The sequence below is a fragment of the Trematomus bernacchii genome, unplaced genomic scaffold, assembly GCF_902827165.1.
Source record: "Trematomus bernacchii unplaced genomic scaffold, fTreBer1.1, whole genome shotgun sequence".
Lineage (NCBI taxonomy): Eukaryota > Metazoa > Chordata > Actinopteri > Perciformes > Nototheniidae > Trematomus > Trematomus bernacchii.
The window spans coordinates 1,850,634-1,877,858 of NW_022988043.1; the positions used below are offsets into that span (position 1 = coordinate 1,850,634).

The window sequence follows — 27,225 nt, forward strand, 5'->3', positions numbered from 1 at the left end:
AGACTATTTAAATATAATAAAGGAGAAATGTTGCATAATAGGACTCAATAAAGTTGGGATTGAGTTCAAAGCCCCCTGCCACATTTCAGCTTGTGCCTCCGTCTGTTTGAGTGTGTGAGTGTGCAACATGGGAACCGTGTGGGGTATGTGTGTGTGTGTGCGTGCGTGTGCGTGTGCGTGTGCGTGTGCGTGTGTGTCATTGATTGGTGTGATTTTCTTCAAATGTTGTGACAAGGGCAGGACATTTAGTGGGTGTGCAAAGTAAATGTCACCGTGATCAATGCTGAGCCGTAGGTGTTGCCTTTCATATCTGTTTGTGGGGCTTTATTGATGTGGAGTGTTTGAAGTGGATATTGACAGCTATGACTCCTACGATAGAAAACAACATATATTAAAATTGACAAAAGAAAATGGACTCAAGTACTTTTAAATGCATCTCCATGGACATATTTTATTATCAATATAAATTGTTATTGCTTTGGTATATATAAATGCCTCGCTGCACCCGTCACGGATACACCGAAATGTATTTTAAAATTATGCATTTTGGCTTTCTTTGAATGTTTATTACAAAAGTGAATATTTGAAATCCTCCTTAATCCTCCCGGAGCATCCATAGCATAAACGATTATGATGTTGTCCCGACAAATCAAGTCTGATTAAATTTAAATGCAATCATCTAAATTAGGAGATGGAAATTATTTCTGCAGAACCCGGTCCCTCCCCCATTTTCTCTCTAATATTCTGTTTTTAATGACATGGCAGGCTGTGTTGCCGCAGAGAGCCAGTTGTCATTGGTGATGAACTTTCACCTTATTGGCCGCCAGCACCAGAGGCGGCTGTCTTAACCAATTACACGCTCAGGTTTGAGCGCCACTCAGAGATCGCCCAGGTAATGTCCGAGCAAAGCTCCTCCCCCCTCTGGGTCCCGTCTCGGTGCCGCTGGCAGAGAGTTTGCAGCGAGCAGCGAGCAGCAAACTCATTTCATAGGCCCTGAGATAAGTGTGGAGGATGAAAACAGTGCAGGGACGAGGGAGCGCTGTAATTGCCTCGCAGGAAGCTTAGAGTTAGTGAGGAGTTTGCGGCTGGAGAGGGAACGCTCTCATGCTCCTCCACAATCACAATGAATTATGATTTAGACTTTAAAATGTGAATCAATGGCATTTTTTCTAGCATTTACTCTAGTTTTCATATAACTTTTAAAAGGCTAGACAAGATAAAGACAGTATTTCTTTGTGTGTCAAGTGCTGCCGTGGAAAATATACACTTTGCTGAGAGATTTTGTGTTATTGTTGAGCGTAAAAAGAATGTCTACATTTCCTATGGTGTAGCTGCTGGAAGTGCATGTGCCTAGTGTGTGTGTGTGTGTGTGTGTGTGTGTGTGTGTGTGTGTGTGTGTGTGTGTGTGTGTGTGTGTGTGTGTGTGTGTGTGTGTGTGTGTGTGTGTGTGTGACTGTTGAAATGTTCTAACTGTATAGCATCCACTCAAAGGGACAAGAGCTTGCAGACAAAAGGGATTGTTGGTTTTAGAGACTATTTTCAGTTATCCTACTCGGGCTGGAGAGGAGCTACTCCACAAAAACACTTCAATTAGAGAGAGAGATGGCTACAGAGAGGAGGAGGAGGAGGGGAAGAGACGGGTGAGGAGACAGGCAGCGTGAATGGGAGAGAGATGGTGAACTCTTTCTCTCTCACTGACCTCCCCTCTCTGTCTGTCTGTTTGTCTGTCCGTCTGTTTCTCTCTCACCTTGCTCCCGACCCTCTCTTGGTCTCAGCTGTTAAAATAGGGTGTTCATGTGGTGAGGGCTCTTATGTGGCTCTTACAGAGCTATTGTTTCTGCCAGTGACTCACAAACACACACATACACACATGCACACACACACACGCACACACAGCGTCAGGCTCAAAACAGGAATAAGCCATCTAGAAACAACCCTGTCATTTTTCTGTATCATTTCACCTACTGTATATATCTTTGTAAGGCTAGACTGGCTGAAAGAAAACGTTTTCTAAGGAACAAAATACTTCTTTTTTTTCCTTGCTTGCCAGAATGTATGAATTCAAATAAGGTTAAACATTGGACTGTCTACATTTGAGATCTCTTTGGCTATAACACAAAAGTAACGTGTTAAACCCACATGCGAAACCAAGCCCATGTTTTGTCTTGCTTTTTGAAAATATATACAGAGTCCCTAGTGGAAACATCTTTTTTTATTTTCATTTGGCGACATATGGCAGGCACATACTTAAATATACGTATATATATGTCAGAAATACATGTTTCCTTGTAAGTTCACATTTTCCCATTTTAAGAAAAAACATAGGTAAACTTTGTCAGTCAAATGTTCAAAACATGTTTGTTGTGGATATTCAAATCTGAATTTTACACTTTTTCAAAATGTTCAGTGTTGGTATAGTTTGAATGAAACATTGTAGCCCTGGTTGACACTAAAGGATATGCTGCACTGTAACTGTGTAGCAAGCTTGTAGCGCTAATTTCAAATCACCACGGGCTGTAGAGGCTGCTCTGAAATCAATCATGTTTTCAATGAGCACGTCTAACCGCAAGAGACAAAGTGAAAGGCAAACAAACAGCCACTAGACATTATATTTCCAGTTTTACTTTTTTTGGTTTTTTTGGGAAGGATCCATAAAGCTTAGACTGAATGATGAGCTCTACAACGAGGTCACGGAGCAAATTTCAGCTTGGAGTGAAATACAAGAGCCAGAGAACCATTAGCCCTGCACTCCGGCTGCTCCGGTCGCTCCACGCAATAACCCAAATCAACCAGCTCCACTCTGTATTGGCTAATGGGACTGTGGCTGTTTCAAATGGAGAGAAAACTCTAGACTCACTCTCTCTCACACACACACACACAGAGACACACACATTTCCTTCTCTCTCTACTAGATAATACAGAGTGAAAAACTAGGCCTGTCCACTGTAGACCTAATTAAAAGTAAGAATTAATGGAGAATGGAGGATTCAGAGAGAGCAAGCAGAGAAAGAGCGGGAGGAGGGAGGAGGAGGGGGAGAGATTTGTTGGTTCAAATATGTACTTTTTCTCTATTATTCAAATGAGCAGCCTGCATCTTTTCAAAAAATGCAGAGACAAATTTAGAGTCCTGCAAAAGTAGAGTTTATCTCTCTCTGAGGATCCTCGCAGAGCATCATCCCTTACACCAAAATTACACCCTGACTTTATCTTTTTCTAGATTTATGGCAGATCGGTGGTGGAGGAAAACATGCCACAGAAATTGTTCAATGTCTTAATGCAAAACCCAAGCAGAAGACAGAGGCCTTTTTTCACATTATCTTTAAGAGTATGAACATATGACAACGAATCCAAGAGTGAAACATGAAGAGACTAACTTGAAATAACAGAAGTACAGAGGTCTGGACTTAAGGTCATTGTCTTACCTGTGACATCTGCTGCCATCAGTCCCTCAGCCCTGATGACCTTTACCTGCACCACACCGACATCTTTCAGGCTGTTGAATGACCTCCACAGGCTCTGAAACATCATAGGGACAGGGGTCAAAGGTCAAAGAGGATGCCAAATTAGCATTGAAGAGAATGGCAGGTCAATAGCCTGACATTTCATTAAGATAGGAAAGGGTAGAATATGTCCTTTAACAGTCCTTATGTGAAAATGTAGAGCTGGCATTTATAGGCGAGTCTAACAGAGGACAAATGGCCAGATTTCAATTTCACTGAATAGCTGTGCTTGCCTGTTTGAAATGTTCCCTAACTCTGTACTTTTTAGATAAAAATGAAACTTGATGAGAGAACACAACAATCAATATTGTTAAAAGTGACTGCTAATCCACGCAGTACACAAATAGGCTTCATTGTGAACAACAGGCAAGTTTAACATGTTAAGTTGAACAAATTCACAGAAAATATTCAAACAGAATCTCTTCAGCGTTATGCACACTGTCAGTCTGGGTGCGGGCTGGTGTTTTCTTATCTAATCACTCCATGAATTTCTTTCTCAATGTGTGTAAGAAACAAGAGGTGTTGGGAGAGTGTGTGAATAGCAGCATTCGTATCAGCAGAAGAAAGTGAAATATATGAAGTATAAAATAGTACATTTCTTACAACAGTCTGTACATGTGAAATATATAACAACATAGAAATGTGAAGTAATGTGATATACATTGGTGCATATACAGTATAATGTGATATGATGTCTTTGATATCTTAATACTGAGGCAAACACACACTGGCCCCACATACACACAGTGCAGTTTGAACTACATCCACACAAAAAGGGGAAACACTAACGATAAACTAACCAACTGTTAAACAAGAAGTCAAGCATTCAAGCTCACACACACACACACCTCCTGATATTTTCTACACACATACACAGTCAAGAGATACTATACCGCCCTGGGATTGTTTGAAATGAGAAGGCAAGTACAAGGTTTAAATAACCAAGAGAAAAAATGATGACTGTAAATCCTAGTCTGTAAATCTGTGGAATAAAGAGAAGCCTGTTGAAATCACGCTGGGCCATGAGGCATGTTTACACACAGACCGACACATGCACAATCAGAAACTCATGCTTTTGTTCGCACCCAAATACTCAGGTATAAACACATGCATACAAAACCTACACTGGGGCCAAATTGAGTAGCATGTCGGCGTGTCTTAAAAGCAAAGTGGAAATGCACTTCACTTCAATTTATTTCCCTCTCTCTGGCAATAACCCCTTCCATCCCCACAGGAGTAATTATAATTTAAATTTCAGAGTCAGGGCCAGGCTACAGACTTAATTCATTATTACCAACTCTGTCAGACTCTGCCTGTTTCCAGCGATATCATTGTCCAAAAGCTCTCTAAAGGAGATGAGAGGGGAGAGTGTGTGAAAGAAAGAGAGGGGGAAAAGAGAGAGAAAGACAGAAATACAGTGAGAGAGAGAGAAAGAAAGGGAGAGAGGGGAAAACTCTGGATTTTAGGGCACGATTTCTTTCAAGATACAGCTGCTTGTTGTGATTATTGGGGAGACACAGGGAGAAAGGGAGTCAAAGAGAGGGCGTGAGGGAGGTTACAGAGAAGGAGTCGGGGGCAAACTAATAGTAAGTGCCTTAGAGTTAAACATTAGTAACCTACCTAGGAGTGTGTAGAAGGTTTTATTCAACTTTACCAAAAGCTGTAATTGAATGTCCGGTCGGGTTCATAACAACCGTTACTTAGGATATATGATCTGATATTTAATTATACCAATTCAGACTATTTTAGTGGTAAGATGTTTTATATTTTAAATTAAATTTGCCACCTTCAGACTGTACTTTGTTGAGGCAAAGTTTTTGAATTACTGTCAAATGTTGTTAATTGAAAAATCAAAGGATTTTAATGTTAAACCTTTCAGTAAAGTATCAAAAAGTATTATATTTGTATTGTACAAAAATGACAATAGAATCATAAATTCAAACAATTGGTGGTTTCTGTAATGATAGACAGATACATACAATGACACCGAGGCTGAATGAAGAAAAATGAGACAGAATTATTTCTTTAATGTATGGATGCAGACATATTTCCACCCCCCCAATCCATCATCCACACTATACATCCCTTCCTCCCCCATACAGGTTCCCTGAGGGGACATTTAGGTTTGAGCCTCAATCCACAAATGGTAGACAGAACATACCCATCCTCCACAACAATTCAAATCCTCGTCAGAGAGATAAACAGCAAAAGATGGAGAAAACGGACAGACAGACAGGCAGAAAGAGAGTGAGATGAAGGGAGGCCATGACCGACCCCCATCCCCTCATTCACGTCCCTGCACCCCCCATCAGCACGCAGGTGGAATGACAGGGATAATGGGGAGATAAAAAGGAGGGATGAACAGAGGAGAGAAAAATGGAAGGACAGAGTTGGCTTTCATAAAACAAACCCCCGCTCTGCCTATGATTGACATCTTGTCACTGTGACATCTTCTTCCTGTCTCTGTCACACTCAACAGACATGCAAACACGCAGATGAATCTTCCCGGCATAGGCGTATGACTCGCTGTCATCTTTGCATCGTGTCACCTTTCATCAGCTCTCCATATAACATTTCACACGCAGACACGCACAAAGCGTCTGCCCAGCAGCCGCGCAGTTCAGAGGACATTTAATCAAATGCCTGTGAAATGCTCAAATGCTAACAACTACCTCCCAATTCCCACCCCGTCTCATCAACCGTGAATCCCTGTCTGTCAACAATCTCTCTCAAAGTTTGCTCTCTGCCCATCCCACGCTTCACAGCAGACCCTTATCTCACTTCCTGTCCAGGTTGTGTCCTTTCTCTTCACCTTAGAGCAGTGCACTGGAGAGGTATTGCTGGCGTGAGTGAGCATACATGTGGGTGGGTGGTGAAGTGCCACCACTTCAGCGGAGGTCGCCATGTCCTCCTTCTCTCATCCACCCTTCTTGTGGCCACCTCGGGCCCATTAAGAGCCATTAGTGTGTGTGCTCCTTTGCCATCATAATGCATAAATCTCTTTCTCTCCCTTTCCCTCTTTCCCTCTCTACTTCTGCGGAACAGTAATTAGGGATGAAGGAAAGGTTACGGTGAGAAATAGTACATCTAAGGCAGTTGTCACTAAGTGTATTGCACCGTGTTGCATATAGCAGGGCCGTCAGCTGCATTCAAAGTAGTTTTCGGTGGGAAATCATGTGTACTCATTCACACGCATGCATGCGGTACTTCCAAGTGTACAGAGGCACTCACAAACCTGGCAGACATACACACACTCACACAAAGCCGTCACAATGCAGAACAGCTAGAATGAGAGAGACATTAATGAGCTCGGCGCTAGCATCAGATCCCAGCACTCAGGTGTCTATTATCGGCTTCCTTCAATGGCCACAGATTGGGATGAGGAAAAAACACCTGCCAGATACAACACAGTGACCTCACTGTGACCACATGAGGTGTGGCGTGTGCACATATGTGTTAGTGTGTGCATGTGTGAAAAGGACATTTGCAGGATTTAAAATCGGCAACGTCTTTGTAGAGATTTAGGCTATTAATGCACGTTTTAGGTGTTTTATTTCACAGTATCGAGTCTTTACAACACATTGATTTAAAGTTACTATTTGTGCGTGTCATGATGATCAGGGGGGGGGGGGGGGGCACACTGCTGAAGGCTGGCACAAGCAGGGGAATTCAATTGTTTTCTCTTCCTCATTTGTGAAGGTATCTGCTCTTTAAAGCTGCGATGATGACAGCATGGTACTTGTATTGCTCCGCCAACCCATCTTTTTATTAGATAGCTGATGCATGAAGGTACTGTTTTTGCATGGGTCTGTATGCGTGTGCCTGTTTGTGATTAGCAGCATTGGATGCTTTTGTGCAAGCTGGTGATGGAAAGCTGATTTCAAAGCTGATAATACCAGTCTGTTAAAATGTGCCCAAGCAAAATAACATACACCTACACATGCACACACACACACACACACACACACACACACACACACACCATGGGCAGATTAGTGGGCTTTGAGCTGCACTGTTACGTATTAGTGGTGGTACTTGGTCTTATCAGTGCTCTTTGATAAGGAACATCTTTATTAAATTCTCTAACTGAAAGACGGCCAGTCTGGGGAAAAGGAATATGTTAATAGGTAGAGACCATTCAAGTCTTCAAACCGACCTCCCTTTGCCCCTCCATCTAGAATCCCCCCCTCTTCTTTCACCCTCTATCTCTTCATCCCTTCATCTAACGGGAGGGCCACAGTGGCAACAGACAAAGAGTGGAGGCTGCCGGGAGAGCGGGGCAGAGATGGGGAGAGCTGGGGAGAGCTGAGGAGAGAAGGAGGCAGGAAAAGAGGTAGGCGCAGGAAGCAAAACGTCTCGCCTTCAGCCGAGCAGAAAAACGGGGTCTGCACGAGTTGTGAGAAAGGTGAAATAGCTTTTTCTTTTCATTTTACACGCCTTCCCTTCCCGGTGTAACCCTCATCCTTTACCTCTCGCCCCCTATTACGCACACACACACTCTCACAAACACACACACTTACACCCACGCTCCCCGCCCTCATTTTGTGGCTGTGAGGAGAGGCACAACGTGTTTATGACTCAGTCCTAGAGCTCCCCCCTCTGATATTGGGTGGTTGCTGCAGCGCGGAGCACAGTGGTCAACCTCCTGCGGCTAGCCAATAAGGCACCGCCACGGTTATGTAGGTCGTGGCACCCGTGTTCGGCCTGTGGAGCCTCGCCACTGGTGCCTATGCACACACTGAAAGACGCAAACACACACCAGCTGGGACGAACGGTTAACTGAAATCAAACCATTTTCTTTAATCTCACATACAGACAGTTACCTACTGCTCTGTACGGTATGTGATCACACGGGCAAAGTGTCCCTGCACAAAAAAGCACACTTCAAAGTGCTACTAATGGGAAAATGTGCTATAAAGCTCTCCTAAATAATTAAATGAAATCATGATTGAATGATGAAATAATCCTGTGATTTTTGTTTTGTTTCTAATTCCTAAAATAAACTCAAATCCTTCAGTGAACCAATTTTCTATATGTTATATTAAAAATATTGACTGAAAGCTAAATAGGGCTGCTGCATTGAGTGATATCTACTGATTCTGTTGATGTGCCGTCAAGGCCGTCCGTGAATGAAACCTATTGAAAGTGTGTGTGAGCATGGGTGTGTGAGTGTCTCTTTGTAGCAAGGAGTGAAGATGACAGGGTGCGAAGGGTTAACTAGGCTAAGACAAAGACATAGGCTGAAACCATTGTGTGCCGAGTGGAGGGCCTCTGGGGCAGATGGGGCCTTTGGGCTCTTTTTCGCTTTCTCTCTCCAACACTTAGCTCAATTCAATGACAACTGGCTAACAAGCTATGATATTTGACACACACATTAATGGGTCCACGTGTATTCATCATAAACTGCAGATGCTGACGCAAATACCGCACAATACTGGTGGCGTGAATCATGGCAAAAGAAACAAACCAGCTATGTGAGCCTCCATCGCTTCTTTAGAAGCCGTAAGATCACATTTTTCAACCTCTTCTTTTCGTCCACTCCTCTGGCCTACACGGCTGCAGCTTGGTGGAGTTCCTCTTGATGAATAAGTGAGATTTTTCATCAAATGAAGCCTGATGATAAATGTGTGAGTGAGTAATTGTTTGTCTTCCTCAGTGTCATTCATGACACAAAAGAAAATACTTTGATTTATCTTTGAAACTTGGACAAGTGGAAATGTGTCACGTAGCTGTCAATCAAAAGAAAAAGCCACACTATCAGGTATACTATTGATCAATGAAACAAGGGGTTACTGCATGGAATTTGGTAAAGTTGCGTGTGCAGTTAATTATGAAATATATAGGCTATACTTGAATAATACCCCTAAAAAATGTGGGGGACTTTGGCATACTGGCTTTTTTGCGATCGCACACACACACAAAACACAAGGCCACTCTTACAATAAAACTAACTCACATATCTCTGCATGATCTGATGTCTCTCGTTCGGGTCGTCCAGCATGTTGACAGACAGGTCTGAGATGGAAACGGCGGCGGAGGCAGTGAGTGTAACCAGCAGCACCAGAACACCTTCACCTTCCTCCAGCGGCAGCTCCAGCTTGTGTGTCTGTTCTTTACTGAGATGTGTCAGGTCTACGGTACACCTAAAGTGCACACAAATGCACAATGAAACAGATATAACTGTAGTTAGGGGGAAGCTGACAAAGCTACAACACAGGCTAAAAGTAACAGAGGACAATGAAGACTAAACTAAGTCTAAGCCAATCTGGGGGCTTTTTGTAGCAAAAAACACAGAAAAAGGTCTCCAATTTCCCTTTAGAAATAAGGCTTCTACTACTGTAGTTATCATCGTATAAAACGTAATATATTGCATGTGGCGCTGGAGTATAGCAACAGCCTAGTAACAGTATAAAGAGCGTCATGTGTGTACGATAAAAGCAACTGCAGACAATGTAGCTGAAGCTGACATAATTAATACCTTTAAGTAGGCACTTGAGAGCATCTTCCCTTGACTGAATTGATTTCCTGGCATGCCCTTAATATATCTTCAGTTTATATCAAGGCAGGCAATAGCAATTACTGTCCTTGGGTCAAAGATTTCAAAGTAAAGGCTTTTTTTGAGTGCCTTCATGCTGCTGTTCTCATGGATGTTAAATAGGAGATAATACATAAGTACATTCGCACAATTATCACACATGGCCATTTGATATTAAATGATTTGACATACAGAAAAAGGTTGTAAAATGACAGTAAGACCTAACATGCGTGGTTAGGTGGAACCATAGACTGTGGGTAGAACCTTAAAAAAAATGAATGATTTTAATAAGCTGTGACTGGCTACTTCTGTTTTAGCTACTTGGTAAAAGACTGATCGGAATCAGAAACAGGTTTATTACCAGGTAGGTTGACACGTACGAGGAATTTGACTTGGTGTTGTGGTGCATACATAAAGGATTAAAACACAGAAAGAAAACTATTTTAAGAAAACTATAATAACATTAAAAATATATAAAAATATAGCAGTATTGAAATAGAATTGGAATAAAGGCCACTGTACCTTCCCATGAAGTCATCCTTCTTGCCAGCGTCTTTGTCCCAGACCGTGATGTCCACGTAGCCTCCCTGTTCCTCATACAGGTGGAAGTCAAACTGCTCTCTCCACTGAGGGTTCAGCGTTTTGGGAATTGTCTGAGTTCAAAACAAAAGAAAATCCTTTGTTTGTCAATAACGTGCTTCTACATCCATTTTTAACTAAGGTCAGATGTTTTTCTATTGAGCGATCTCCGTATAATCCCAACTAAATTAGTCTTCAATATGAAGTGTATAACTGAAGTGACCTCTCTCAGTGGTTCCTTTGTAAGTTGAATATTGAAATGAACGAAATCTTAGTATAAAAATGTTCTTTTGTTATTTTGATCACGGGGGCACACATAACATAACGGTCTTATTCCGAATTATTTGGAGGTTACTGTCAAATTAAGTATTCTTAAACAAAAGTGTGTTTACCTTGGTCTTGTACTTCTGGTGCCCCATCCTGAATTTGATGTAAGGGTCACTGAGGCCGTTGGCGTCCATTGGCTGGAGGCTGCGGCCTTCGATCAGACTGATGCTGACTATCCCTCGCCACAGCTGGGATTTTCTGTGCACATCTGACAGGCGCATGCTCTGATACTGCAGTAGACACACACATTCACACACACATTTATTCATACATAAACAAGCATGTACACATATGCATTCATTAAACCCAAGATAGAAGTATGGCTTGTGTACACTTTGTCAACAGGAAAATAAGCAATCATAAAGACACCAAGACAACATAGAGAGGAGCAGGCAACACACACTAGAGAAGAATCAAACAGAACATGTGATCATTTGACCCGATTCATATATATTTATCCTATAAATTAAACCCATCCACCTATTTATACAAGTCTATTAAGATGAAGAGGTTGGGAATGCTGATGAATGGAATAATGCCCTCTCACCTCTCTGTGTTTACTGTGAATCTACTGCAGAAAGAAAATCTTACAGTCTGCACAAGATAGTGTATGTCATTATATCAGTCTTGCCTTTTTGTAAAAAATAATAATTGAATAAAAAATAAAAAGGCGAGTGATTTGTAGGCTGTCTTATCCAAAACGTGCATATCACTTACATTCTGCTCCAGTATAACTCCCTTTTTTTATTCCATCTGGCGATACTGTAAGTTGACAACGCTACAAATTCAGATTGATGATTCTCCGTATTATAAGTCTGTTTTTTTCCAACAGTTTTCCCAGCACTAACAGGCCTATTTAACCTCTCTTTGAATCATGTCAGTATCCTTCACTAAAACAAAGAGCAGGGTATTTATTTGTCAAACAAATACACCCCTCTCTCTCTCTCGCTTTCTCTCTTATGCCTTTCCCTCTCCTCCTTCCTCGTTAGGGAGAATTTATTAGCATAGCTTTTGTTTTGCGGGTGAATTTCATTAAACTCTGAACAAACCCTGCCTCGCAAGCGCAGGCCTTTGATCTGGAGACGAAGCCTCTTAATTTCCATTCTCCAGACATTAAACAATGCAAATGACTCCCTGCAATAGAGCCAACCTCCCATACTGCAACTCCCACATCTCTCCTTTCTCCTGTTCACTTGCTGCTAACACTGTATGCTAATGATAAGAGGTCACCGTTATGTCCTACTTGAGCAAAATCCTAATTGTTTCCTTGTTTTGTTGCTACATATTACTTCTAACAGAAAACCACAGGCTATTTGGATTGGGAATCCACATCCTTCTGCCAGAGCACAGCAGGAGATAGATCGTGCATAGAGATGTTCAGGGGCTGAAAGTCTTATAAGAGATAGTTGCACTCAGTTTAAGAACTAATATAACCTGGCACACAACTTTTGTCAACCCGTTGGAAGAATAAACAACGTTTGAAGTACAAAAATAAGCATTTTTCCAAGTGATAGAGGAGAGACCTGGTTTAATATGCATCTGACTCATAATCATTATCTCAAACTAGATCTTGAATAGTATCTTCTGCTGTTGGTTCAACACTCATTGATGGTTCATTAAAAGAGGTGGTTATGTAAAAATAACTGTACTTGTATGCAGTGGAGCATGGAGGCAGGGAGGCACTCGGGAGCAGCGCCTTTTTGGTGGGGTAGCACAGTTTAGCTACTAAGTTAGTGTTTGAGCTAAATCCAGAGTCACAGGCGGGGTGGCCCAGTTTGCCGGCTTCAAAAGGAAGCACGGTGCAGCAGGACGTCTGCCCAGCTTTGGATAACTCACTTCAAATGTGTAACCGTGTCTCTTGGTAGGATATCAAACTTTGTAATACTTTTAGTGCGATTTAAGGGATCGACTATGACTGAAGCTAAGCTCAAGATTCAACGGTTCCCTTCTCAGTGACGATTTTAAACCAAAACAGGAAGAGATAAGAAAATACCTCGGTAAAAGTGACACAAGGACCAACAAAGCTGGGAATAAATTCAGGAAAATGCTCCCAAAACTGTATTTGACTGAAAAAGAAAGTGTTTCATGCATGAGCCAAATAAGCGCAACTTTGAACATCATGCTTTCTGTTCAACCCGACAGCCAACGAGAAATACAAACGAAATGTACCATGATGGTAGCAGTTTTATGTATTGCAAGATGAGAACTCAAAATAATGTCAACGGAAACATTTCCACTTGATGCAAATGGGTCTAAGTATGTCCTATAATCAGTCCATACAGTCAGCCGTCAGCAAACTGTCTCATTCCACAGTTTGATTTGTTGTATAGGAATCCTTTGAAACCCATTATAACAAATCAATTGCTTTATTTTCTCACACAGCAGCTGCAATACACTGTGCGGATCAAAGGTGGAAGACGCAAACATATATAACTGCATTATTTAAAAGCTTATAAGGACAAAGTTTAGTATAGATTATGTTACTAATAATATACATTGACTTCACTGTAAATGACTCCAGACATATTGTCACTGTTCTCAATTGAAAGACTAAATATGTAAACATAACCAGGAGGTGAAACATCCCGTATAAAAACAGTACTTAGTGTAGTGCATTACTTCGGTATGTATTTGTATGAATTACAACTTGCCTTAACAGATCTAAATGCAGTTCATCTTTAGGCTTAATCAATTGCATTCCAAAACATATTATTTACATCCCCTCAGGTGATGTAAACAGTGCGTGGTATTTTGCAGCTTGTGGGAAAGAAGCAAGTGATAATGAGAACTAAAGAACTGATGAAGGAAAAGAAACGGGTAGTACCACTGTGGAAGGAGGAAAACGAGGGAGGAAGGGAGAGGGCCACGGAGACTCCACCAATATACCAGGACACAAGTGAAGAGTGCAGGACAGGTGAGGTGCAGTTCGGTCGGTAGGGGGAGGGGGAGGGTTACAGTACAGTCGGAAGTTGTGAGGGAGGGGGAGTTACATGCTGTTTTAATTTACCTTACTAGATCGTTTCCAGTTCCTTCTCAAAAGCATGGTCTGTAAATGAGACAAAGCTGTTACAGAGCGCCCCCCACTGTCTCCCCCTTACAGCTGCAGGGTCAGGGGTTAAAGGGCACTGGGTATATAAGGGTCAGATGTTAGCTGGCCTGGTGCAGGAGGGGGGTGTTTATAAAGAGACAAGGGTAGCTGTCATTCATGCAAGTTAAGTGAGCAAGGAGTGTATAAGAAGAACCATTACTTGTCATGTTATGAAGTATACCCATACTGTATGCAAACATGCAGTTAAACACATGCACATTAATGTTAGCTGCCGTTTGTGCCTCTCAAACAGTGTACCCATCATTTTAATACTTGATAATTTGACAAAGGTCATGACCATGACCATTGCTTCCTTGTTTGGTTTGCTCATTTTAGCCTGCTTTGTTTGGGTCAAATTATAGAGAATCACCTTGAAAAACAGTTAAACATTGTACTTAACTGTACAGAAAATTACTTTTTTCCCCCACCAACCATAAGAATGAGGATTATGGACATGTTCTCATACAGGCAAGAGATTTTGTGAAAATGCGGCCAAATGTCTCTAATCTTAGCTTTAAATGATTTCTGAGATGGATGTGGCTTATTTCGTCTTAATTGAGATAAATGCAATAATCAATACAAACTTGCTACCACTACATGAGAGGTCTACTCACATACGGTAATTTCCCTGAACACTCATGAACTTGATAACACACATTATATAATGAAGGAGTAATTAAAAGTAAATTTGAGCTATGGGTAAACCTTTACCCTAAACCAGTAGATGGCAATAGAGAGTCATCCAGTGTGTACTAGTGTAACCTTGTACTCATTTTCTTCACAGTTGGAGAAATCCAAAATGATGCTTAACCTAAATAGAGTTTATTTGTTCTGTCAAATGTGGACTCTCTGAACTACAGCACTAAATAATCAGCAGAATTAAGACATCAGATCAAAAGGAATACAATATTTCCCCCATGACTCTGCCTTGTTCCGGATCGAGCATGCAGGGGTCCAATTAACCAAACAAATAATTGAACAGAAATAAATGCAACTCTGAAACATTGAGCATGTCCGTGGAGGCACAAGCAACATAATTAGGAAGGATAATTCATTGCTCTTTGAACATGGAACTTTTCCACAGAACATATTAATTACACTTGTGTTTATGCATATGTATTTCCTGAGTTGAAGAGTTTCCAGAAACTGGTGATGAACGAAGCCAAAACATTCTAGTTCAACACAGCCTGGTGCTTCTGATGTACGGAGAAACAGTTCACTCTGAACTTCAAATGTACTTATTATAAATCCTAATATTTTGACTTGTTAGTTTTAACTGACAAGCAATTAAGCATACATTAGACCCTTGGTTTTCCCTCATTTGGCTACATTTTGGGCATATTATTCCTTGTTTTGGTGGATGGTAGATAGATTGTGTAAAGGGCAAGTACAATAAATCATTCCTTGTGTGCGGGAAGAAAAATAAATAATATTATTGTTGTTCATATCATTTTCTTACGGCATCCTTCATGTCTCCCTCCTTTGGTGACAGAGTGACACCGAGGTCCAGGCTGCCCAGGTTGTGTTCAAGGAACTGTGGGTCCTTCAGGTCCAACGTCACATCCAGTGACCTGCAGAGAAGCACAGTAAACCACATCAAATCGTATAATGTAGGTACATACAAAAATGGTGTACATGTATATGTTGAGAGTGAATGGATTCCACGTATAAATAAATGCATTCATCTAATTCAATCCATTTTAACAAACAGTGAAATTAAACATTTGATCAGTTCTCACGAGCTGACGTTGTGCTATAATTGTTTCACAAACTGTAAACCTTGAAGAAAATCTTGCATTTATGTGAAAGGAAGAAAAAGCTACTAACCTCCTATAGCTGGCATGTTGACTGACATTGAATACAGTTTTAAGCATATTTGGTTGGATAATACTGTGAATGGTAACAACTTTGGCCAGCATTTTGTCCAATGCCTAACATCCAATAGGTGTTTTCACTGAGGTCATAATTTGAGTCACACTGGTAGAAAAAGCCCAGGTATAAACCAATAGTTTTAATGCGGGCTGAATTCCAATTAGCTGCTTTAGTTTCTGGGTCCTGGCATTGTGCATGCTTGTTTACTGTCACACACTTTCTGAACAAAACAGAGCCATAGTAATGTTAATATTAAAACGTGTGCTTCTCATGCTATTACAAGTCCTGCGAAGAAGGTCTACCAGCAGAGCTGAGCCAACTCTCACCTGCCAGTTGGTACAATCAGCAAGAGTCATTACAAACACCTGTGTGGGTGTGCAACCAAAACTAATTACCAATCAAAAATGTGACACCTACTCCAAAGTGATTGATGGCACAGCAGAGATGGCACACGTGAGGTTTTTGGGAGATAGTTGTTTTACTACTAAGAAGAATATTAATGATGGTCTGTGGTATCACATTACTCTTCATACTTCTCTGTTCAATCAAATTGTAATAAGGCTGTTATGCTTCATGAGGTTTGTAATGAGTTACCAAAAACTGCCACTAGGGAGAGACAAACGACCTTATTTTATCACAATGACTCAATCAAGAGGGAGAAAAATGCTGAAGATGGTGTGTGCCAAGAAAATAGGTGTATAGGTGTTAGTGGGAGAAGTCTTAGGGGAGACTAACCCTTAACCTCACCATCTGTTGTCTCCTAAAACAACAGCATCTGCCTATTACTGGAGGCTTGCAGCTACCAATTAAGTGGTTCAAATATAATCCCAGAGTTCAGGAGATAGTTAACAACAGGGACAATACAGTATAATTAGGGTGTGTATAGTGCTAGTGGAAATAAAAGGTATAATATAAATGCCTTTCAAAATAATAAAAAAGAGACCTCTGATGTTCCAGTGACTCCAGGTGGAGGTATGCAGAGCCCATGAAATCATCCTGAAGTCCAAAGTCATAGTCAAAAACCTAAAAGACACAATATACAGAAACTATCAATGGAGTATCCTCAAAATAAGATGCAAATACTATCCGTCACAATGATTCAAAAATCTTCCAAAGATACAAAAGCATTTTATTCTCCAGTAGTATGATATTTGTTAACCAGGTCGTATCTTCCTTACCTTGACGTATAGCGGGTCTTTCAGGGTGTCCACCAGGAGGCTTACTCTCTCGTCCCACACCGGGTTGAGGTTCTTATGGATGGTCTTACTCCTAAAAACCTCCTTCCCTGCTATCTTAAACTTCACATATGGGTCACTGGTGCCTACAAGGAAAGAAAACAAACACAGAGAAATGTCTTTAAACAATCGGATTAAGAAGAGTACCACCGAAGAGATGAGAAAAAGGGTCGAACTGAAAGTTAAAGCCAATAACTCTCTTCTTCAGCTAATGGCATTGATCAAATGGGTGTATCTAAAGATTATGCTTTAATACAAATACAAAAGTTTGTGACATTAGTGTCAAAAACATTCACGTTGACCTTTACTGATGATAATTCAGTTTTCATACTACAAGATTTGTTTAAACTACATATTTTCTCTCTCTCTCTCTCATCGTGATGGACCACAGAGAATGATAGACTGTTGTAAATGCTGCGCTGAAAAGGCTAAAGGAGAAAGTTATGCATGTCACGTGACTCGTGCTGTATATCCGGTCATATGATCAGCAGTATAAATGCTGAGGCTGCGTGTTGGATGTGCACAGCCCGTTCAAATCCTTTGTTTGACCACTAGATGGAGGCAATGATTTATATTTGTGTTCTGCTCGAGAAGACCGAGATCATTTTGAAAACTATAAAACAAGTCTTTTTTATGTCAATGTAAATACAGAGATATAAGTAAGCCCATATTACACACAAATACAGAGAGGACAAAATAAGATATACATTTCTAAACCTACGTTTTATTACCCTGATAAATGGGACATTGATCCTCCTGTCATTCCCATGCTTCATTTAAACATCTCATTAACCAAGGACCATACATTTTATAATCAATTGGTTTGACGGACAAAGAAAAGCAAAGACAGAGACCAGAAGGAAGCACACATTTATAATCAAAGGACAGGTCAATTAGGTAAAAAAACGTGGAGCCCTAAGTAAATTACTTTTAAGGACGTATCGAGGACATTTCTTCCAGAAGACACACTTCAATATGTATCACTACCAAAATAAATCCATTAAACACGTTGAAAAGCTTACTGCATCTGAATAAAAATGACAAGCAACCACACAGACCGAGGGAGACTGGGAAGTATTCACAGTGCAGTATTTACATCAGAGTTTGTGTTTTATGTAGGCGGTCTGCTTAAATTCAGATACACATTCAGTATAATTACCACACACCCAAAACCTTTTCACCATCTTTGGCATCCAGGAATCAGTGCCTTTCGTCTCATCTAGCCATTGCCCCTTCCAGTGTGCAACTGGAGAGATGAAGATGAGCAGCAGCTTCCAGTGAGGCAGTACTGATCTGTTTGTTTGTCTCATATCAGTGTCATGTTAGTATCCACTGTGACCAAAGTGATTACCAAGCAAATCGCACTGGGAGATAAGGCAATCCTATGTCCAACAATTGTCACTCTGAGCCTATGGTTGATGCTTTCTGCCAGATCACTTGGATAACAGAGAAATGTTAGTGAATATATAAAGCCTACCGCTCAGAATATTATATAGCTTAGATGGAACCAAGAGCACCCTAATCCTGCGTTGAGTTGTTTACCTGTTAGTATAATCTGCCCTGTTTTCAGGAGGCAGAGAGGATGCTAGTGGATGAAAGGATGAGCTCTCAGTGTTTCCTCAGATCAAGATAGATTCTTGTTCATCACCAGAAAACACGTAATAATACCTCACATAATATTGATGCACATTAGAGACATAATAGAGGCTCAAGGTAAGACTAACTAAGGTTATTTTGTCATCACAACAGATTATATAATACCATATGTTGTATAGTAGTCAAATCATAGTATATTAAAAAAAACACGGGTCATTTGAATCCAACAAAAGACTCCATTTAAATGTCAAAAAAAGACTCAACTTCGTCTGAGAAAAAACTGCTGACTGATCTCAGCTGCCAGTAAGCTTTGAAGCGAGAGTGGAAATACATGCACTGACGCCGGGGCTGCTGGGAAAAGATGTCCACTTCTTCACAGTTAAACACCACCATGCGGAGCGGCATATACTAGAAATACTCCCTCACATACACACTTTTACACACTGTTGCCCTTGACATATCACTGCAGCTCTCCTGCAGTGAGAAGACACAGTGACAAGATAAGAAGAAAAAGGAGAAAAAAGTGGAACAGCCAGAAATAGCTCAGAAGGGCATTACGGTGAGGCACAACAGACAATAAATACAAAAGAATGTGCAGAACTGTAAAAAAAGGCATAAAATAAATCATGTTTCTTCGTGAAAAAGGAGTACAACAATCTGTATTGTGTACATGAGGTTATACTAAAGGAACTGTCTAAAGATAGTCTAAAGAGGAATGGTTCCATACTGCATCATGGAGGCAGAAGCCACTTGTCTCAAAAACTGCAGCAACTCTCTTTCTCTGTCTATCTTTCTCTGATTCTGTTTCACACCGGGTCGATATTCCCCAGACACACATCACTGGCTCAGTCTCTGCATCCCTCAGTGCCAGCTTTATGGTGCCATAAACACGCAGGCTGAGAAATGGAAAAGGTTGGTGCGTCAGGTGGGTGCAGGCTCAATATGAGTGAGCGTGGGTAGAGCACAGGGGAGTGATTGCAGCGGTGCTCTCTTGGAACTCATCAACCACTATACTGTATATGACATTTATATCATACTTCTTAAAATACTTCCGACAGTTGGATGAAGTCCATGAAGACAGAAAGTGATTGCCCTACATAAGGGCTGGTGGGTGGATAGGTCAATAAGCTATAGGTGTTGTAAGATCAATACGCTTTAAAAGGAAGAAGAAAAAGTTGGCGAAAAAGCCTAAAACCTCCTAGGGGTGTATGTGTGATGGATTGGTGACCTAGGGTTGTTTTTCCACCTTGCAGTTGGAACCCTGTGAACTAAAAGTGCTGGGTAAAGGGAGAGCTGGTATTAGGAGGGAATGTGTCACACACTGATAAACTGTCAGAGGTAGATAGGTGCTGACGAGAGGCTAGAGAGAGCACAAAGTGATTTTCTGTCGTTGAGTGGCATTACTGGTGAGTCATGTGTGTATGGTAAAATCCATTTCAGAAAAGAAGATTAGAAAAAGCTTCTAAGTAGGTTTTGATGACGCAACTATACATTTTAAAGTAATCACTGGCAGTGTAATGTTTGCAATGTTCCACTAATTCACCTTCCTGGATTTCAACACTCTTTCAATTCAACACACTTCATTCAGCAATCTGCAGTGTTTACTTTGGAGCCTGCTGTTTGTTAAGATTTCTGAAAGTGTCTCCACAAGGACAAACATCTAAAACCATAATTAACAGCAAATGAAAACACAACTAAAAAGCCTGCGCAGGAAACCACTGATTGAACTTTAATAAAAACCCAAATACAGTGGCAAGAAAAAGTATGTGAACCCTTTGGAATGTCCTGGTTTTATGCATGAATTGGTCATACAATGTGATCGGATCTTCAGCCAAGTCACAAGTATAGACAAACACAACGTGCTTAAGTACACACAAACATTTATAGTCTTCCGTGTCTTCATTGAACACATCTAATACACATGTGCATTACTGGCAGAAAAAGTAAGTGAACCCTTGAATTCAATAACTCCTAAAACCACAAAAAAGCATTTCAGTAGCTACAGTAGGATTGTTAGCGATAGCTTGGAGGTGGATGATGAAAGGTCAGTAGGAGGCAAGGCTGAAAATGAGTAAAACTGGTTGAAACCCATGGTTGAAAGTTCAACAATTAACATTACAGTTAATATAAACTGCAGATGCTATGATTATGTACGGTATAAGGGTATAGAGACAAAACTCATAACAGACATCAATGAACATTGTATCTGTAAAAGGGAATTATTTTGAGCCCCGGTCTAGGAACAAAAAATCAAGAATTTCATCCAATTTTGAAGTGAAAGATGTGGTTAACTCTCATTCTAGAGTCTCACCGAACTTGAGAATGGGTGAGGAGGAATTGCCAAACACACAGAGAGATACTGAGTGTTGTTCATATCAAGGTGTTAATCTATTCATCTTTTATGATGCTATCAATGTCAACCACTAAACACTGTGAAAGTAGCTGGGAGGAGTAATAAATGTGTTTGTGAGAAGACCCAGTGGGCACTCAGCAGGTAATCTTTACTTGGGTGTGGCGCAAAGGCAGATCTAAAAGCCCCTGATAGACTTTTGCAAGCTGCTCTCGGTCTTCCTGACAGGCAGTTGAAACCAGGATCCACCACACATCTATCTCCACTGAACACCTAATGGGCAGCGGCCATTTAAATACATCTCAGTGTCTGTCTGCCAGTAAGCCAGGCTGCCCCGCCAGACACCTGAGAACGCAGAGACTGCAAGCCTGAAAGCAGACTCTGTAATCCAAATGTGAAAACATCAACACCAAAACTCTCCATCGCACTCTCAATGGTCATCAGAATCATCATAATCCATCGTGCAATGGGGACAATTCTTATTGCCGTTTTTGCTCTCTCTTGTTTACATGCAAAATCACTACAGTATATGTGTGTGTGTACATTAATGCATAGACTGCTAATGCATGTTGTTATGGCACAATGTGTGATTGTGACTTGACATGACAAACAAAAAAGTTAATTAAAAAATGCACCAGCTACAGTACATGGCATACACTCAAAACAACTTGCAACCTTGATCATCCAAGACATACAAGCAAGAGAGTAGGGATATCTAACAGTCGAAGTGTCTGCATTAAAAAGTAATGAAACTAATTAGCATGCTAACACATACATAGATAGAGTAACACACATCAAATTCATTTATTGATACTAATTCCTAGGATGTCCTTTGATATTCATGAATATAGATACATACATTTATCCAGTCGACAATGCAAACCGGCCTATCAGATCATTTCTATATTGCAAATGCATAATTATAACTTACTGATGCATGTACTAGTAAAGTGAAGACTTTCTCTTCCATTAATAATATACCAGCCCTTACCAAAGTGAGGCAGTGTGTGTGCATACACACCATACACTCATTCAAGGCATATGCATGAGTAAAGCCATTCCTGATGTTTGTATTAGGTTTTTGTCTAACAGTGTGTCTTTGATCTGTAGTCGATTAATTGATTCAACCCATTTAATGGCCAATGTGTGAGTTTGATTTTCCAAAACTCTTTATTTGTAGTCATTTAAACTGTGGGGCTTTGATTTAACTTCAACTTCTCTAGCTTCTTAACATCCTCTCATTCCCTGGCTCACCATAATTCTCTTCCCCCTGTGGCCCCCCCGCAGCTGTCCTAAATAAATTACATCATAAAGCTTAATCACACGATCTTCCAGTGGACTTCGTGGTTCCCATCCATACTTAGGGAAAGTTATCGCAATGACAAATTCTCACCATATTATCCAACAGCCAGCAGCGCTCGCTCTGCAGGAATCACAATTTGCATCATGGTAACTGGAAAATAGGATTTGCACATCAACTTGGTCAAAATGATGGAGCACCTGGTCGTGTTGCAAATATGAGGCTGTTGCAGCTTGTTGTTTTTCATATGCAGAGAAAATGTAATTTACACACCAGGTAACATGATTGTGAAAACATTAAAAGTGATGAAATTAGACACAGCTTAACATTGTTAAATGATGGGAACCAGGCAACATTTCTCAGTTATAGAGAATGCAATGTGTCTGATTAATGTCAGGGTCAATATATCAACAGCAATACATACAATATGTAGTATAGTATGTAGTGTTGGATAGTACATTGTATTGGGATTGTATTTCACTGAAGGGTGACTTATTTTAGCAAAACATTAACTATTGATTTCTGACCTTTTATGCATGATCTTTTTAGGAGGTTTTAAGTATTACAAAGAGGGTCAACTACAAGTCAATTATGGATTCAACTTCAAAACTAACCGTTTCATTAGAAAGCTGTGATGCAACAGTCATTAGAGGGACAGGCTGAAAATACAGAGGGTTCATCAACGTCTAATGCTTTAATTGAAATGCCAGTGCTGCTCTGGGATCAAGCAGCCGCCCAAGTGCCTGCAAGAAAGCCTCCAAACGCTCCAGACAAACCCCTGAGCAATAACTGAGGATTGATTTATTTCACCAGGGAGGTCATGAAAGAGATGAGTAAATCTGTGCCTGTGTGTATGAATGAATGAGAGGCATTTTTTACACACAGATGCATCACACACACAGAAGGGGTCATCCCAAAAAGCACCACTACTCCTTCTCTCTCACATTAATTACAAAACCACTATCCTTCCTCACACATAAACATAGACACACAAGTGTAAGGGATGCACTTATTAATTACCTTAACACAAACAAACACATGTTAAGCCACATACCTGCTGTGTTCATGGTTCTGAGAGGAAGCAGGGCAGTAAACATGTGTCCTCGACCTTTTTTATAAAATAATTACAAAACAGAGGGTGACTCCTGTCTGTCTGAGATGGTGAGCGGGAGAAAAGAGATTTTTACGCTGGGAGAAGAGGCTTCTGCTGCAGCTATAATCACATAATAGGAGGATAAGGTCATGTTCAAACAAGCCATCTTGGTCAAGGCCTTTTAAAAAGTGAATGAAAGGTGCTTGTTACTGACGGCAGTTTGAAATAGGATAATGATGGTACAGGGTTAGCCGCACATTTATAAAATAAAAAGCTCTTTAATGTCATATGGCTTCACACTGATGAGTGGAACTATTAATTATTCTGCTTCCCCTTGTCATCATTAATCTGCAGATACTTATTACACATTCGTGATCAATAGCTTTCAGAGTCAGCACAAGGAAGAAAACCGGTCCTGAATTATTAACTGATAATGGATGAGCAGGTAATTACATTTCTTCAGACGACAGTGGGATATTATGTTCTAAAAATGAGTATCATTCTCCATGAAAAATAAGTTATTAACTTTTTGCTTGAGTAGTCAAAAAAAGACTTGTTAATCTTCAGAGCAAATGTCTCAAAGCTATTCAAATGACTGCCCTACGCACATTCAATCCAACTAAGACTTAGCGAAAAACACAAACACAATTTCTTGTGAGGCTAAGACTTAACAATAGCATTTAGAGTAATAAAAAACAAACAAATGGATGACAAACTGAATGCTGATATCATAAGAAAGCTGTCCATAATGTGTGTCAGTAGTAAATTGGTTTGTCAGTCCACAAAAACCCAGTTGTATTGTTTTCCAATATGAGAAAACGTAGTTAACACTATGAGGAGAAATCGACTGCCAAGGAAAGAAATGGAATAAATATTATGTGTAAGGATTTTTTTCTTTGATAGATGTCTTCAGAATCTGAGGCAGCACTTGAATGTATTGGAATAATTTAAACTTTTTCAGAGTTAGGAGACTAGTCAAACAGCATCTAGACCTTCATTTAACCTGTACTTGCTGACATTGCCTGTGACAAATATAAAATATGAGAGGGTTTTCTGCATCAAGGTGCCTTCCTTGAACAAATACCACCCCTGCAACAAAATGTCAAACAAATCATTCAACTTTAATTTCATCAACCTTCAGAGCAGAGGAAAACACTTCCGCAAGTCAGATTGCTTTTGAATCCCTGGGCAATATTTTACTTAGAAGTTCCAAATTGAAGATACTTTTCAAATCAGATTGAAATGTCACAATAATAGGAAAGAACAGGTGTAATAAATAACAGAAAAGGTCCCCTATTATACTGTTTTTCATCAATATATTATAGGTCTCAGATATATACAAAACATGTCTCTGAAGTGTTTGGCTCCAAATACCAAACAGATCATTGTAGCATCCCATAATGCCCTCTGTTTCAGCGCTGTTTCAAAAGTGCTGATTCTGGGTCTGTTACTTTAGATGAAAATAAGGAGCCACTCCCCACGCCCCTCTGAGAGATATTTGGTTAAAAAGAACACGATGGTGCTCTAGGAGGACATTCAGGTGATAAGGTGGGCGGTGTTACCTTGGTTGGTTATTGGCTAATGGTTACTCAAGCCAAAACATCATTATGACATCATAAAGTGGCCAAAATCTGATCAGCTCATTTTCAGACAGGTTTTTATATAAATGGATCAGGACAAAAAGTGAACGAATCTTTTTTCCTGAAACTTTCAGAATCTCTTCACACAGAGGGGACACATGTTTATGTATAAAAGACAGGAAAAAGTGGATTTTGCATAATAGGTGACCTTTAAAACCAATACAATTTATTCCAAAATAGATGTAAATGTTACAGTTGAATGATCTTATCAATGTGAATGATGGATTAGTGGAATTGTATGTTCTAAATGGAAATACACCATTGAAAGTTACTAGTTGTAACCTGAGCTTGACCTGCAATGTCAAGTATGCCTTATTTATGTATTCATAAAACATAATGATGATGTGTGGAAGAGTAACAGCCTCTAGAGGGAGCTTTGTGATTTTAGCCTGCAGACCATTTGAATGCACAAAAACCTAGAAAACACACTTGAGCAAAGGGAAAACCCTAAAAGCATAATGGGGTCTCTTTAAATGTCTACAATACATATTTTAGAACTCTGTTAAAAATGTTTGTTTTTTAAAAGCTGCTTGTGATCCCATTGACTTTCTGTAATTGAATAGAGTTAGGCTGATCTAACTTCTCACTCTAGGAATGAACGAAAGTGTGTTCCCAATCATCACTCAAATCAGGAATTGAAGTGAGATAATTAAAGTGTTTAAAAACGTTCAAATCAGTTCTGAACTTGTACTTCCTCTTGGCACTCACTGCTTCACTGGACCTTATTCAGAGTTGGCCAACACATTGCCTGTCAAAACGTCTGTTATTAAGAACCACAGCATGAAGGAGGCTCACTGATGCTTGTCATGAGATCGGAGAACAGAAGGAGGAAAAAAGTAGTAAAGCTGCCCATAAAACCCTCCGTCATGCTCCCGCTGCAAACACAGAACAGCCTCATGCTCGAGTTGTGGGCACTGTGTGTGTGTGTGTGTGTGTGTGTGTGTGTGTGTGTGTGTGTGTGTGTGTGTGTGTGTGTGTGTGTGTGTGTGTGTGTGTGTGTGTGTGTGTGTGTGTGTGTGTGTGTGTGTGTGGCCTATGTGTAGTGTCATGACTGATGGATGGTTGCAGCTCTGGGGTTCCCCATTACCCACAATGCAATACAGTCAGGAGAATGTATTGGCTGTAAAAGACTGCAAAGACAAGAAATTTCATCATAGGATGCTGACGGCTGGATTGAAAAACTGATTGCTTAATAGAGATGAGAACTTCACAGCATGTGGACGAATAGCATGGGAGGTGAGAAAACAATGAAGAGGACTTAAAATACAACAATAGACAACGTGCTGACTGTGGCGTCAGGCTCTGGCTCTCTCACTGTTTTCACATCTTTAGAAAGTTCGGCAGACAAGATAATTAGGCTCGCTGTAGACACAATTGGTCTTAGTCGTACTTTGAGAACTAATCACTGTAAACCTCCACACTAATACAAGACTTTTAAATACACACGCAGCACATATACTGTATAATGAACACAGAAGGGGCCAGCACATGCAGACATCTACACAGTCATTACTTGGTCTCAGAGGGAAGAAATTACAGCAGTTTGGGATGTGCAAGGACTAGGAATCAGTTTCAATTTTCCAACATATACTAAAATCCAAAAGCTTATATCTCCATCCTATGCACCATATTTAGAAAGCTGTATGCATGTGTAATCATGACTTTCAAGCTAAATAAATAATAATTCACTTTAATTCTGAAGAAAATGGTTAAAACACAGCTGCACATCCATTCTGCAAAGACACTACTCAAGTTTGTGTTTACCAATCTATCTCTACCAGTCTTGTGTCAAAGACTTGAATTGATCTTTGCATATGATTATAGTGAGTCAATAAATATAACAGCACAGGCCATGGTATATTGTGGTATTGCAGCTAAGGGTTGTTGTTCTCCCGACACACACAAATCCTAATGCAAGATGGGAAGAGAGGCTGTCGTGTCTTTGGCTATAAAGCAGTTCCACCTTGTTGTACCTCGACTAAAGGGAACTAGGAGTAGAGAGACAGAGGGCAGAGTGTTTTCATCTGAGTTCACTTTGAATGCTGCAAAACGTCTCATTGGTATCTCATCATATATGACAGGCTGAGGGCTCTGGGGACACAAAAGGGTA

The 27,225-nt window shown here is 40.4% G+C and overlaps 1 protein-coding gene across 6 annotated transcripts in view; it reads right to left on the bottom strand.

The window, feature by feature from the left end:
- The window catches only part of mctp1a (multiple C2 domains, transmembrane 1a), a 127,083-nt gene that overhangs the window by 50,335 nt on the left and 49,523 nt on the right, over positions 1-27,225 (bottom strand). For 4 of the 6 annotated variants that reach the window (XM_034118744.1, XM_034118747.1, XM_034118746.1 and 1 more), the window contains exons 3-10: positions 17,080-17,222; positions 16,845-16,924; positions 15,489-15,600; positions 13,949-13,987; positions 11,007-11,171; positions 10,558-10,688; positions 9,457-9,643; positions 3,423-3,516 (exon numbers count right to left, since the gene is read on the bottom strand). In XM_034118744.1, the coding sequence (XP_033974635.1) occupies positions 3,423-3,516; positions 9,457-9,643; positions 10,558-10,688; positions 11,007-11,171; positions 13,949-13,987; positions 15,489-15,600; positions 16,845-16,924; positions 17,080-17,222 (951 nt within the window). The remainder of the gene's footprint in view (positions 1-3,422; positions 3,517-9,456; positions 9,644-10,557; positions 10,689-11,006; positions 11,172-13,948; positions 13,988-15,488; positions 15,601-16,844; positions 16,925-17,079; positions 17,223-27,225) is intronic. The other 2 variants (XM_034118750.1, XM_034118745.1) reach the window with 1 other exon arrangement.